The sequence below is a fragment of the Pogoniulus pusillus genome, chromosome 5, assembly GCF_015220805.1.
Source record: "Pogoniulus pusillus isolate bPogPus1 chromosome 5, bPogPus1.pri, whole genome shotgun sequence".
NCBI classification, from domain to species: Eukaryota; Metazoa; Chordata; class Aves; order Piciformes; family Lybiidae; genus Pogoniulus; species Pogoniulus pusillus.
This window is the reverse complement of record NC_087268.1, coordinates 3,399,915-3,412,120: the sequence shown is the minus strand read 5'-3', so window position 1 is coordinate 3,412,120 and position 12,206 is coordinate 3,399,915. Positions and strand designations below refer to the sequence as shown.

The window sequence follows — 12,206 nt, the reverse complement described above, 5'->3', positions numbered from 1 at the left end:
CGGAAACTATTTTTTCTTCTCTCCATTCTGCAGTGGAAAAGTGTTCTTACCAATGAAAGGATATTTCTGTTGTGGGTTTGGGGGTTTTGTATTTAATTTTTATTTTCAGCAGTTAAAACAAATAGAAAATATTGACAAATGTACTGAATGCTGTGTTTTAGCTGTCTCCAGGCAGACTGTCTGGAGAAAAAAGGTTTCGGTTGCTTCGCTAGCACAGACATTGAGTAATAACACTTAGATTTCTTTGGCTAAAATAATTTTAGTGTAGGAAAAAAAATGTTATATGCAAAAGAAACCCTTGAGTTTTAACCCAAGCAGCAGGTGTCTGTATTTTCTAAGTGACTGCCAAGTTTAGGTAAGCAACAAAAAGGTTAATATTTTTTAAATGATACAGAAAAACAGAGTCTGATAAAGTATTTTTTAAGGGAAGGAAGTTTTGCTCTCTTGAAATTTACACATGACTTTTCTAATTTCAAGTGTACTGTGCCTAAGATAACAACCCTGCTTTTAATAAGGCCTGTGTTTCAGTAATACTGTAACTACTTTGTATATTTATTCTCTTCTATTGCAGGCCCAAAATTATGTCATCCTGGAGGGACTCCAGCCCAACAGCAACTACAATGTAGAACTGCAGGCGGTAACACGTTGGGGTCAAATACGCCTGAAGAGTGCTAAGGTTTCTCTCCATTTCAGCACAACTCAAGACACCAGGAATAATAGTGAGTAGTTCATATTCAGATACCTAAATGCTTTATACCTTTTCTTTTGTCTGGAATTTGAATGTTCTATGTAATGATTTGAGCATCTCAACATCTTTCTTAAACTGAGGGGCCCAGAACTGGGTGCAGTAGAATCATAGAATCATAGGATCATAGAATCAACCAGGTTGGAAGAGACCTCCAAGATCATCCAGTCCAACCTATCACCCAAGGTGTGGCCTAACCAGTGCTAAGTACAAGAGAAGAATGACTTCCCTGGCCTGCTAAATACACTATTCCTGATACAAGCCACCATGCCATTGGCCTTCTTGGCCAGCTGGGCACACTGCTGGCTTATGTTCAGCCAGCTGAAAGCCTCAGGTCACTCTTTTCTGGCTGCTCTCCAGCCACTCTGTCTCCAGCCTGTAGAGCTGCATGGGGTTGTTGTGGCCAAAATGTAGAACCTGGCACTTAGCCTTGTTAAATCTTATGCCATTGAGCTATGCTCTTCTATCCAGCCTGTTAAGGTCCCTCTGTAGAGTACTCCTACCCTCCAACAGATCAACAGTTGCTTCTATCTTGGTGTCATTTGCAAACTTACTGATGGTGGACTCAATCCCCTCATCCAGATCATCAGTAAAGATATTAAACAGGATTGTGCCCAACATCCATTTAGTTAATGAATAGTATTTTCCTTTTAATTGTAAATCAGCACTTGCAAGAACTGAAACACAGATTTGTTTCACAACAGAGTACTTCAATAATAAGTTCTTAGACAAATCTGAGCCTGCATTCTGCTAAGCCGTGATGTAAACTACTCAAGATTCTTTGAGCCTAAGCCACTGGTGTCACACATTTCAGACAAGAGAGCACTCTCCTGTGAAGTGTATTTGGCCTTCTCAGGAGATTTGGAAACAAATGGCTGAATTATAGCTTACATAGAAAACAAAATATCTAGTCCTAGGGAGATGCAGATTCACTTTTCGAATCTCATTGAAGTTAGATACAGATTCAGTCCTACCTGAGGTACTTTAAAGAATACTCAGAAGCAGATGGAGAGATAGGAAAGGGAGAAATAATATTACTTGAAATATTATCTAGGACATGACCTTCCTGCCCTCTCTTTATTTGGGGACTTCCATGGCCTTTGGGAAGTAGCTCCAGAAGCAACATCCCAATTTCACTGAATTCCCACTGTCAGCTACTCTGCTCTCTGTGGAACTAAGCTCTGGGTTTTTAGGTGTCTGTTCCTATTGTTAGAATACAGAGTAGTCCGTAACGCACTAAAGTAATTTAGTCCTACAGACCTCTGTGAGCTCTGACCCTGGCCCTCTGATGTTCTATTTCCCCACAGTTAGAAATACATTACCTCACTATATTTGTATGCTTCACTTCTGGGAAATACAGCAAGATTCTCTCTCTTGATCTTTATATAGAAATATTCTAAATTGGTGCCCTGGTTTTTCTGGAAGTAGAGCAGATGGAGATCAGCAATGCACAGATCTAGTAAAACTAAAATACTTTTAAGTTGAGGCATACCTAACAGTTTTAAGTTTGTGCTTCTGTCTATCAATTTGACATTTCCTTTGAGGTAATATTAGCATAATGGTTTGTGATGCTCTGAAAGTTACCTACTCCCCCAAACACAATGAATTCACCCAGACTAGACTCAGCTTGCTGGAAGTTAAGGAATGAAGCTATATTTACAGCTTAGTACAATTTAGAAGCATATAGATACACAACATACACAAGTATTTGCAGTTATATGCAAGTTAAAAGTAATACAGAAACACAAAATCCCTCCCAAAATCAATCAGACTGCCAGGAGGCTCCCGACCCAAACCTCCTCCCCCTCTGCCCTCTTTCCCTCCCTTCAGAAATCATAGAATCATAGAATCAACCAGGTTGGAAGAGACCTCCAAGCTCATCCAGTCCAACTTAGCACCCAGCCCTATCCAGTCAGCTAGACCATGGCACTAAGTGCCTCATCCAGTCTTTTCTTGAAGACCTCCAGGGACAGTGACTCCACCACCTCCCTGGGCAGCCCATTCCAAGTCCAGTCTCCTCTGGCTCAAAGTAGAGTCAACTAAAGCAGATGCTCAATACCCACAGAGAAAGAAAAGAGTGAATCACGGAATCATAGAATCAACCAGGTTGGAAGAGACCTCCAAGATCATCCAGGCCAACCTAGCACCCAGCCCTAGCCAGTCAGCTAGACCATGGCACCAGGTGCCTCATCCAGTCTTTTCTTGAACACCTCCATATATAAAGTCATATATGACTTTAATATAGGTAAGATACTGCAGTAAGGTGATTTGGATTAAAGACAGTATTATGTTCTGAATTTCAGTGCTGTTAACATAGTCATTATGTTTGTTCTGTATACTGCAGAGGAACAGTCATCTTCAGCTGGGAAGCCCCAGAAAGGACTGCTTGATCCTTACTCAACATTTCAGAGAAGAAAAACCACTCGTTTTCTTAAAATTGGAACTCCTTTCTATCAGGACAATCAACTTCAGGTCAAAGTCTACTGGAAGAAGACAGGTTTGTCAGATTTTTTTGTTTATTTTTTTCTAAGGAGGAACTCCCATCAACTGCCTCAGAGTTGCAGAACATTGGTATAAGAACCATATACAGTCGTTCAAAGTTAAATCCTACATCTATCTTTCTTCCTTCTCTCCACCTTCATCTTCACGTTAGAGTGAAACTTTGCCTCCTCTCTGTGTTAGGGGTGTATATGTGGCTGATAGAGGGAAGTGACATTGGTCAGCTATCAAGAAATTACAGTCAGTCATACTGGGACACTGAATATTCCCAGACTTGAAGTAATTTTTTAGTTCAGTGGGAATTAATTTTTAGTTCAGTGGAAATCAGTTTTAAATAGGGAAGCAGAATTCAACCTTATGTTCCACAGAGCTTTTAGGTGTGAGTGTTGACTCCCTGAAGTGTGGTCACAGGTGGCACACATGGTTTCTGGGCAGATTTTCTGTTGGTGCCACTGCAATGTTGCTTGTTAGATGTTGTCAATTGAGTAATGGGTCAGGAAATGGCTGCATATGGAAATCATGCAAAGGTGTCTCACAGAAGCTAACCTCTAGTTTAAACCACAAAATTTAGAGTTATAGTGGCTCATAGTAAGGTCACAACTGGCTTTATGCCAAATGTTATCAGTCACCTTGAATTAGATGAGGAGGAATATTTGGCCACAACCACTGGAAAAGTCTTTGAATTGATTTCACATGAACCTTTCTGTTTTTCAGAACAACGTAACAAATTTCTGTTTAAGGCTTCTAGTCTAAAGGAAAAATGCCCTAAATTTTAAATGTCTAATCAGATTCAGAAATTTAAGAAAAGAGTTTTACCTTTCATGCTCTCTAGTAACATATCCATTGTCACATAGTGCTCTGGTTTACCTATGGCAGCTGTTTGAAAGCACTCTAACCCTTCTAGTATTTTACACACCTCTTGCTCCTTTGTGAGCTGCACTGTCTCAAGTTCTATTTAGGGAGTTGTAGGAGATAGAAGAGTGCAGAAATTATCACAAGAAATAGTAAGAGAGATTTTTTTTTTTAACCTGCTCTATGGCATAATGTCTAGGCAATTTCACTGCAAGTAGGCAGTCAGACTTCAAATTCTTCCTGCCAGGGAACTGACCTCTTTGTTTTCTGCATGGTGGGTGAAAACAGGAGTCCCTGTTGTTTGGAATGGGCTGCCTAGGGAGGTGGTGGAGTCACTATCCCTGGAGGTGTTCAAGAAAAGACTGGATGAGGCACTTGGTGCCATGGTCTAGTTGACTGGCTAGGGCTGGGTGCTAGGTTGAACTGGATGAGCTTGGAGGTCTTGTCCAACCTGGTTAATTCTATGATTCTATGATTGCTCTAATGTTCTCATTATTCTGTAGTTTGCTATTGAAACCCATCTATCTATCTATCTATCTATCTATCTATCTATCTATCTATCTATCTATCTATCTATCTATCTATCTATCTAATCCAGGGAATTGTCCTCTTTGTTTTCTACATGGTGGGTGAAAACAGGAGTCCCTGTTGATTGCTCTAATGTTCTCATTATTCTGTAGTTTGCTATTAAAACCTATCTATCTATCTATCTATCTATCTATCCATCTATCTATCTAATCTATCTGTCTATCTACCAGTACAGGAACACAGGCATTCTGTAGTCCTAAATTAGAATGTATGACTTTAAACCAAATTAAATTTAAAACAATGATGAACCCATTTGAAATAGGTATATTGATAATGGTAAGAGCTCCCTTTCCATTAAAAAAAATAATTCCTGAAGCTTGAATATGTTGTACATTTATAAATAAAGCCAAATTTCAATGGGTTATAACAGTCTTTGTTTTGTCTAGTTTGATTTTTCAATGTTTTTTGTGCTTCTGTGATGGGCTCCATGGTCCTAACAAGGGATAGTTTCAGTGATGGTGAAGTAAATGTCATTTAGATGTTTTGATTTCTTTTTGAAGGATGAAGACATTTAGACCAGTATGGTATGTTGAATGTCTTTTAGCTGTGAAGAAAACTCTACCAACTGCTAAAACAGCAATTCTCCACTTTGTAAGAGTGTTACTCATTTCCTGTAGTAGTGACTGCAGTTTTTGTAGTGTTCCTGAGTACAGTGGCCCTGCCACTCTGTTTAGGCTGTTGGGGGTTTAAAAATGCTGTTCAAAACCAAGATGGCTCCATGGAAATGCTGCCTGCTGCCTTCCAATAACCTTACAATCATAGCACACCACAAATTACAGAAGCAAGCAGAAGGAAAGGCTTCTTTGTATCTCTTGCAGTCTTGGACCACTTAAGAACACAAACATGTTCTTAAGCTTGTTTTAGCTGATTACTTTAACTTGTCTGGTTCTTAGTAAAGAAATTGTTTTGCTTTTGAATTTGAACCATTTTACTCTTTCTGAAAGTATAAAATAGAACAGAATCATCATTTAAATGATTTGGAAGGGATCTCTGGAGTTCAGATGGTCCAACCATCTGCTCAAAGTAGAACTCTGATGTTAAATCAAGTTGTTTGGTATTATCCATCAGGCCTTATCACAGATGTTGTTATTGTTTTCTGGATGACAGGGAATTTGTCCTTTATGAATATCAGGCAGCAGAAACCACTTAGCAGTTTATTGCAGTGTACCTTCAGGATTTCCAGAACGCATGGCCATGCCTCTTGACATTCAAAGATAATTTTTCCACTACAACAAGAGAGATATTCCACAATGTTGTTTGGTGATGTACCTCAAGGAAGCCACTGAATGACCGCAATGATGTCATCAGGGCTGAAGCTTTTGGGTTAGTATCATCCCTCTGGATAGAATTTGTCAGACTTCTGTCCCATGCTACAACTGCAGTAGAAGGAGTGTTGCAAACAATTACTGACACAACTTTATTATACAATAAAGAAAGGATTGCTTATCAGTACTCAGGAACTGAGCAGAGTATTTTGAGTTAAAGGCCTCAGATTTATATAGGTCTGTTCTCAAGTGTAATTTCTTAAGTCCCATTAGCTCCAGTAAGCATGAATGGAATGTAGGATCTGGACTTTACATTAAAACAAATCTCTTTTCTGAAGTAATCTTTTAGTTTGAATGCTTTGGCTTGAGTGCAATAATAACTTTGCTTCAGGATGTATGCTAGCACAAATTAACTGCATGCTTCAAGCAGTACAAGGTGCTTAGCAAATGCACATAATTTTTCTAGACAGAGTCATCACAAAAGCATATCATAATTATGTTAATACAATGGCTTCTTTCTGAAGGAAGAAAGTGTCTTTCACTTGCTGCCTCCGACTTAGGCCTCGGATTAGAGAAACTCAGTACATTCCTTAGGCAGAATGAATCCCACTTTTGTAAATGGAAAGAAGATCTTGCTTGTGGCCAGGGTTTTTTGCCATCTTGACTGTGTGAAACTAGAAATGATGTGCTCTTTATGGCAAATCATGGAATCAGTCTAAACAAATAACTTTTAACAGAGTACTGCCTATTACCAAAAATGTTTGCACTCTGAACTCTTTCTTTAAAAGGATTACCTATCCCAGGTAGCTTGGACAGTAGTCAAACTCTGAAAGTGAAAGTATCATATCATAGTATCATAGTATCATCAGGGTTGGAAGAGACAAGTGTGAAAATAAGAAGTTCCTTAAGCTTTCTCTGTTTCTCAGTGGTTTGACAACTGGAGAGCTGAGATGTTGAACTTCAGCTGAAGAGCCTTCAAGATACTGAACATTTGTGTACATTCAGGGTATGAAATTAGAGAATTCCCATAGGAAAAGGAAAAAAAAGGAAGCTAAATGCATCGATTCTCATCAGCTGCTGCAGCAGTTGTAATACAGGAAAATATTGGAATGTAATTTAGTTTGATTTCTTTCCAAAGCAGCGTGTCACAGTACTGTTTTCTAACCCATTACTCTACCTTCACTACTGTTTTCTTAGTGCCTGTTATTTGAGTGTAATGTAACTTTCCTTGCCTAGGTAAAGCTTTAGTTTCCTTTGCTTTTCTGTGAATGAAATCTATAAGCATTTATATCCTCTGTTTAAATTAAACATTTAAAGTACTTCTAGATATTTAAAATCAATATATCTGCCCCTTGGTTTTGGTTAAAAAGACAAATATTTAAAATGCATTAAGACTTGGCTTCAGGCTTCTTTCTTTGTGTTGCTGGCAAATGCTAAAGCAGTAAAAAAAAAAAGAAAGGAGAACACTGAAGGGAGGGAGAGGCAAAGAATCCTCCATTGTCTGATGAATCAACCAAACAAGAATAATGAACTAAATTACAGAGAAGAATAAAATGCAAGGCAAAGCAAACAAAGCTGCCACAAATGCTTTTAAAACCAGATCTTAGGAAAACAAAATTAACTTTCACTTAGTTCAGGGAGATAAATGAAGTGACTGTGTGTGCTGACTCGTTGTTTGCAAGAAGGTATTTCATATGGCAGGTTTTAAAATAACTGAAAGCTTTCCCTAGGTTATACTATAGTCTTTTCTTACAGAACTTGTGCTGTTGAAGCTAATGCCAGCTGGAGCTTCTAGCTCTTAATGTGAAGAGCTGAGCAGTAGTTGCTTAACACAGGGGGGTTATTTAGTTCGGTGCTAACTGGTGCACTATGAAGATCAGTATTTGAGCAGCTGGCCATTTTCTGAGTACAGATATTTTAGCAGTAAAATGTTTGTACTTGAAGCTATCACTGTGTCCAGATGGTTCTTTCAACAAGAAGACCTTGCTGTTAATTATAGTGGAGTATACACCAGTATGTTTCCTTCACGTTTCTGTGTGAATACAGAAGCACTGGCTCAGCAGAGGCTGATCATGTGGGTCCACATCATGTGCATTTGGATTTAGGGATTTAATTAGTAAAGCTGGCCCCAAGCATAGGAAGCTTTGACTAGATCAACTCTATATAAATTCACTGGTGGACATTGCAAAATTTTGCTTTTCCTCATGTGCTGCAGCTGACTCAGATGCCTGTATCCTATGGGCTTCCCCAGCATCCTGCCTGGGGAAGTAATGTTGTTGGCTTTAATGTTGTGGGAAAGTGTTCCAGAGCTAAAAGAATATCTTGTCAAATGTATCCTCTGTGAGACTCCTGGAGAAGAGGAGGCTCAGAGGTGACCTCATTGCTCTCTACAACTACCTGAAGGGAGGTTGTAGCCAGGTGGGGGTTGGTCTCTTCTTCCAGGCAACCGGCAATAGAACAAGGGGACACAGTCTCAAGTTGTGCCAGGGGAGGTCTAGGCTGGATGTTAGGAGGAAGTTGTTGGCAGAGAGAGTGATTGGCATTGGAATGGGCTGCCCAGGGAGGTGGTGGAGTCACTGTCCCTGGAGGTGTTCAAGAAAAGCCTGGCTGAGGCACTTAGTGCCATGGTCTAGGTGACTGGCTAGGGCTGGGTGCTAGGTTGGACTGGCTGAGTTTGGAGGTCTCTTCCAACCTGATTGATTCTATGATTCTGTGATTCCTACTCCTCCTTAACTTTGACATAAGCTTAATGTAGTTCCAGGAATAAGATCCAGGAATAAGATTTTATTTCACTGCTGTTTTGTAAAATCTCTTCACATTTTTGCTGCCTGGAGAAGCTGGAAAGAGGAGCATCTGACCACCTCCACTTGCACTTTGTAAACTGACCACAGGACTTGGGTATTTGCTTTATGTCCAAATGTGATGTGCTAGCAATACTTGAAATGTTGCTGGTGGGAGTCATGAGAAAGGGCAACAAATAACACATTTTGGTAGAAGAAATAGTGGGCAACTTCTCAAGTAGTGTGCAACTGACTACCTGGAAAAATACTAAAACTTTCAAATCACATTTACAGCAGCAACCTCAGTGGCATCTCCCCTGCAAAGAGCACAATTTTGGGGAGCCTTTTAAAAGGCATAGTTTATTGCATTTCTTCATGTTTCCACAGGAACAACAGAAAACCATTACTTGAATGCCTTTCATTTGCTTCCAAACCTCTGTACCTTTCAGGGTAGGTGGTTAAAGCTCTTAGTATGAGAGATTTAGGATCATGTCTATCCAGTTATTAGTCCCAGGAATGCAATTGGAAGTGATTCAAAGTCTGCCAGGAAATCAAATATCAGAAGCCAAATCAGAACTACCCATTGTGGTCCCAGAGTTCAGGCAGCACAGAAGACTATTTTGCTTAGCAGGCACCCACTGATGTGTGCTGAAGGCAGATTGTGGTTGTACTGGACTAGTGTGGTCCAGAACATTCATCAATCCAATTCTAACATTTCTTATAGCTCATCCACTTACTGCTTCTTTTTAAAACCTACAGCGTTTGCTGATCACAAGCCCTAACTATGACCTGAATCATACTCCAGAACACCTTTATTAATTGTGAAGGTATATTTAATTTGGATTAATTTATGCATTTAAAAGAAGTTTGTTTTTTTTTTTAATTCTTAAACTTAATAATCAAATAGAAATTGAAGCTTGATTTTTTAAACTTACATGAAAAGATCACATTGAAATGGCATTGCAAACTACCTGGTCCCTAAGTGCAGTCTGAAAATATACCACCACTACATGGGATAAGTCAGACTGTAAATACACATCCAATACTGCATTGAGAAATCCTTTATCAAGATTTAATCCACTTTAAAACACTGAAAAAAAGTGACTGGCCACCTAATAAAGACATTTTTACCTGATTTTTTTATTCTTCAGGGAAAAAATGTTTTCAAAGCCATCATCTTTATGTGTTTCTATAATATCTGTCTGCTCAGTACATAGTTTTATACATTTCTTATTACTTTTTGAGAGTAGTAGCACAACTTATAAAATTCATTATTTTATATAGCATTAAGTAGAATTAATTATAATTAATTAATTAGATTAATTATAGAATTATTATTTTATATATGTATATAGTGTCACTGAGATTGTCAATGGCAACATCTGTTAGACAACCTGAGGGATGAAATGGCAAGCTTTTTGCTGTCCAGTTCTTCCCCTCCTCTCCCCAGACTATCACTGGGTCACATTCAGTCAAAGCTTTGTCTTACATGTTTATGCTATCATACCTGGAACAATCTTACCATTCCTACTGTGAGTAAAAAGATACTGAGGTACTGCTGTCTAGCAAGATACCTATTGTCAGCTATGGGGGTGCTCTCTGAGCCTGCCAAAGTCCTAAGTACCGTATTTAGCTAATGAACCAGGGAGGGTTACACTATCAGCAGCAAGTTATCATGCTTACAGTAAAGATCATTTAAACTAATGGGCGTCCTCTAGTAAATTGGATCAGATTTCCTCCATGTGCCTCTTTATGGCTCATATTGTTTAATTAGCCTAGTTTATAAGCTAACCATAAAAGCAGCTGCATAAATACTATAAACAGGGAAGAAAACTGGACTGTCTGAATGGCTAGCTAGAGCTGAGGAAAAGACACACACAGACACACAAAGTCTGACACTGAAATTGCAACCTAAATTGGATGATGTCACATGCATGCAGCTGATGAATAATGAGTTCTTACCAGTTGCTTTTAAACTCTGTGGCCATGAGCTGAAGATAAAAAACTTCATGGTAGTAAAGGATCTCATCAGTGGCCAGAAAGAAACCCAAAGGAACATAAGCATATGGCAAGCATGTAATTGCTGTCCCAGCTTCAGACAGCTTCTAGTTCATGGTGTTTCCTGAGCCCGCTGTGAGTGTGTTGTATTTCTTTACTTCTGATGCATTTCTCTGCCATGATAACATCCAGTGTGCAAATTTTAGGCATCTTAAATATCCTGGGTTATGGAGTTCCAGAGGATTAAGAACTTGTGCTGTGAAGAACCACATATTTTAATTTGTTTTGGACCCTCTACTATCTTCATTTGAATACTAATACTTAACACTGAAGACACAGGAGGCAGTTCACTCTGTCTCTGTGCACATGCTTTTAGAGATATTTAACTTGGGTGGGTTTTTGTTCCTTGTCTTTTCCACATAGATTCAGTAGCCTTAAATTGAATATTCAGAAATTGCATATTAATACTTTTAACTTAATAAATAGCAGTTCAGCAGAGCAACATCCTGATACAGTAAACCACAGTGCACACAATGAAATTCCAGTTTGGCTGCTTGGTGGAGCATTGTATGTGGTGCAAACTCACCCAAATGGCTTTTGCATAGGGTATGTGAGAGAAGGGAGCAGCAGGTGCATCTCTGCATCTCATGCTGTGGAGTTAAGGGTGAGCTGAGTCTGTATTTTGACTCTGGAGTTGGGAATTACTCCCAGATAGAATATTACTGTCAGTATAGCCTAACTGTGTTCAGATTTGTCAAAGTTACACAGAAGGCTAAAGTTAATGATAGAATACCTATTGACATTATCAACAGACAGATAACTGTAGCAAGCCTTCAACTTGTGTGTTTATTGTTAAATTCAGGGTTTGGATGCTTAGACACCTTTTAAAACCTGACTCTGAGAGGAAGATGTAGGAACCTTCTGTTCAGGCTACAAGCAGCTCTTTTGAGACTTAAATCTTACAAGAGGCAAATTTCCTTGCAATAGAAAACCAGAATGAGATATTGTTGAACTCACTTTCTATAGGATTTTGTGTGGGAAAAGGAGTGAGGTTATGTGATGGTTTGGGTGTTCCCTGCCCCCCCACACTTTAGCAATCACCCAGGCTTGACTCAGCTGGCCCTGGAAAGATGAATGAAGCTTATATTTACAGCTAGCACAATATACAAGCAGATATTTACAATATATACAGGTATATACAAGGTAAAAGGTAATACAGAAACATAGCAGCCCACCCAGAAACCTGAGTCTCCAGGAGGAGCTCCCAACCACCCCTGCACCTTCCCCCTGCCCCTCTCAACCTTACCCCAGTCCCAAGAAAGAATGGAGGTTCGGCCAGGGGGGGTTAGGAAGCAAAAGTGGATTAGAAAAGAAAATAGAGGGTGAGGTTAGAGATGCAGCTCAGCCAGCAGCCCAAGTGGGAGTGGACTCCCTTATCTATGTTTTGCTTTTATTCTTATACATCTCAGCAAGCCTATG

At 39.3% G+C, this 12,206-nt stretch overlaps 1 protein-coding gene across 1 annotated transcript in view; it reads left to right on the top strand.

The window, feature by feature from the left end:
* The window catches only part of ANOS1 (anosmin 1), a 124,594-nt gene that overhangs the window by 90,388 nt on the left and 22,000 nt on the right, over positions 1–12,206 (top strand). Inside the window, exons 8-9 of the mRNA XM_064143033.1 lie at positions 572–719; positions 3,090–3,242. Of these exons, the coding sequence (XP_063999103.1) occupies positions 572–719; positions 3,090–3,242 (301 nt within the window). The remainder of the gene's footprint in view (positions 1–571; positions 720–3,089; positions 3,243–12,206) is intronic.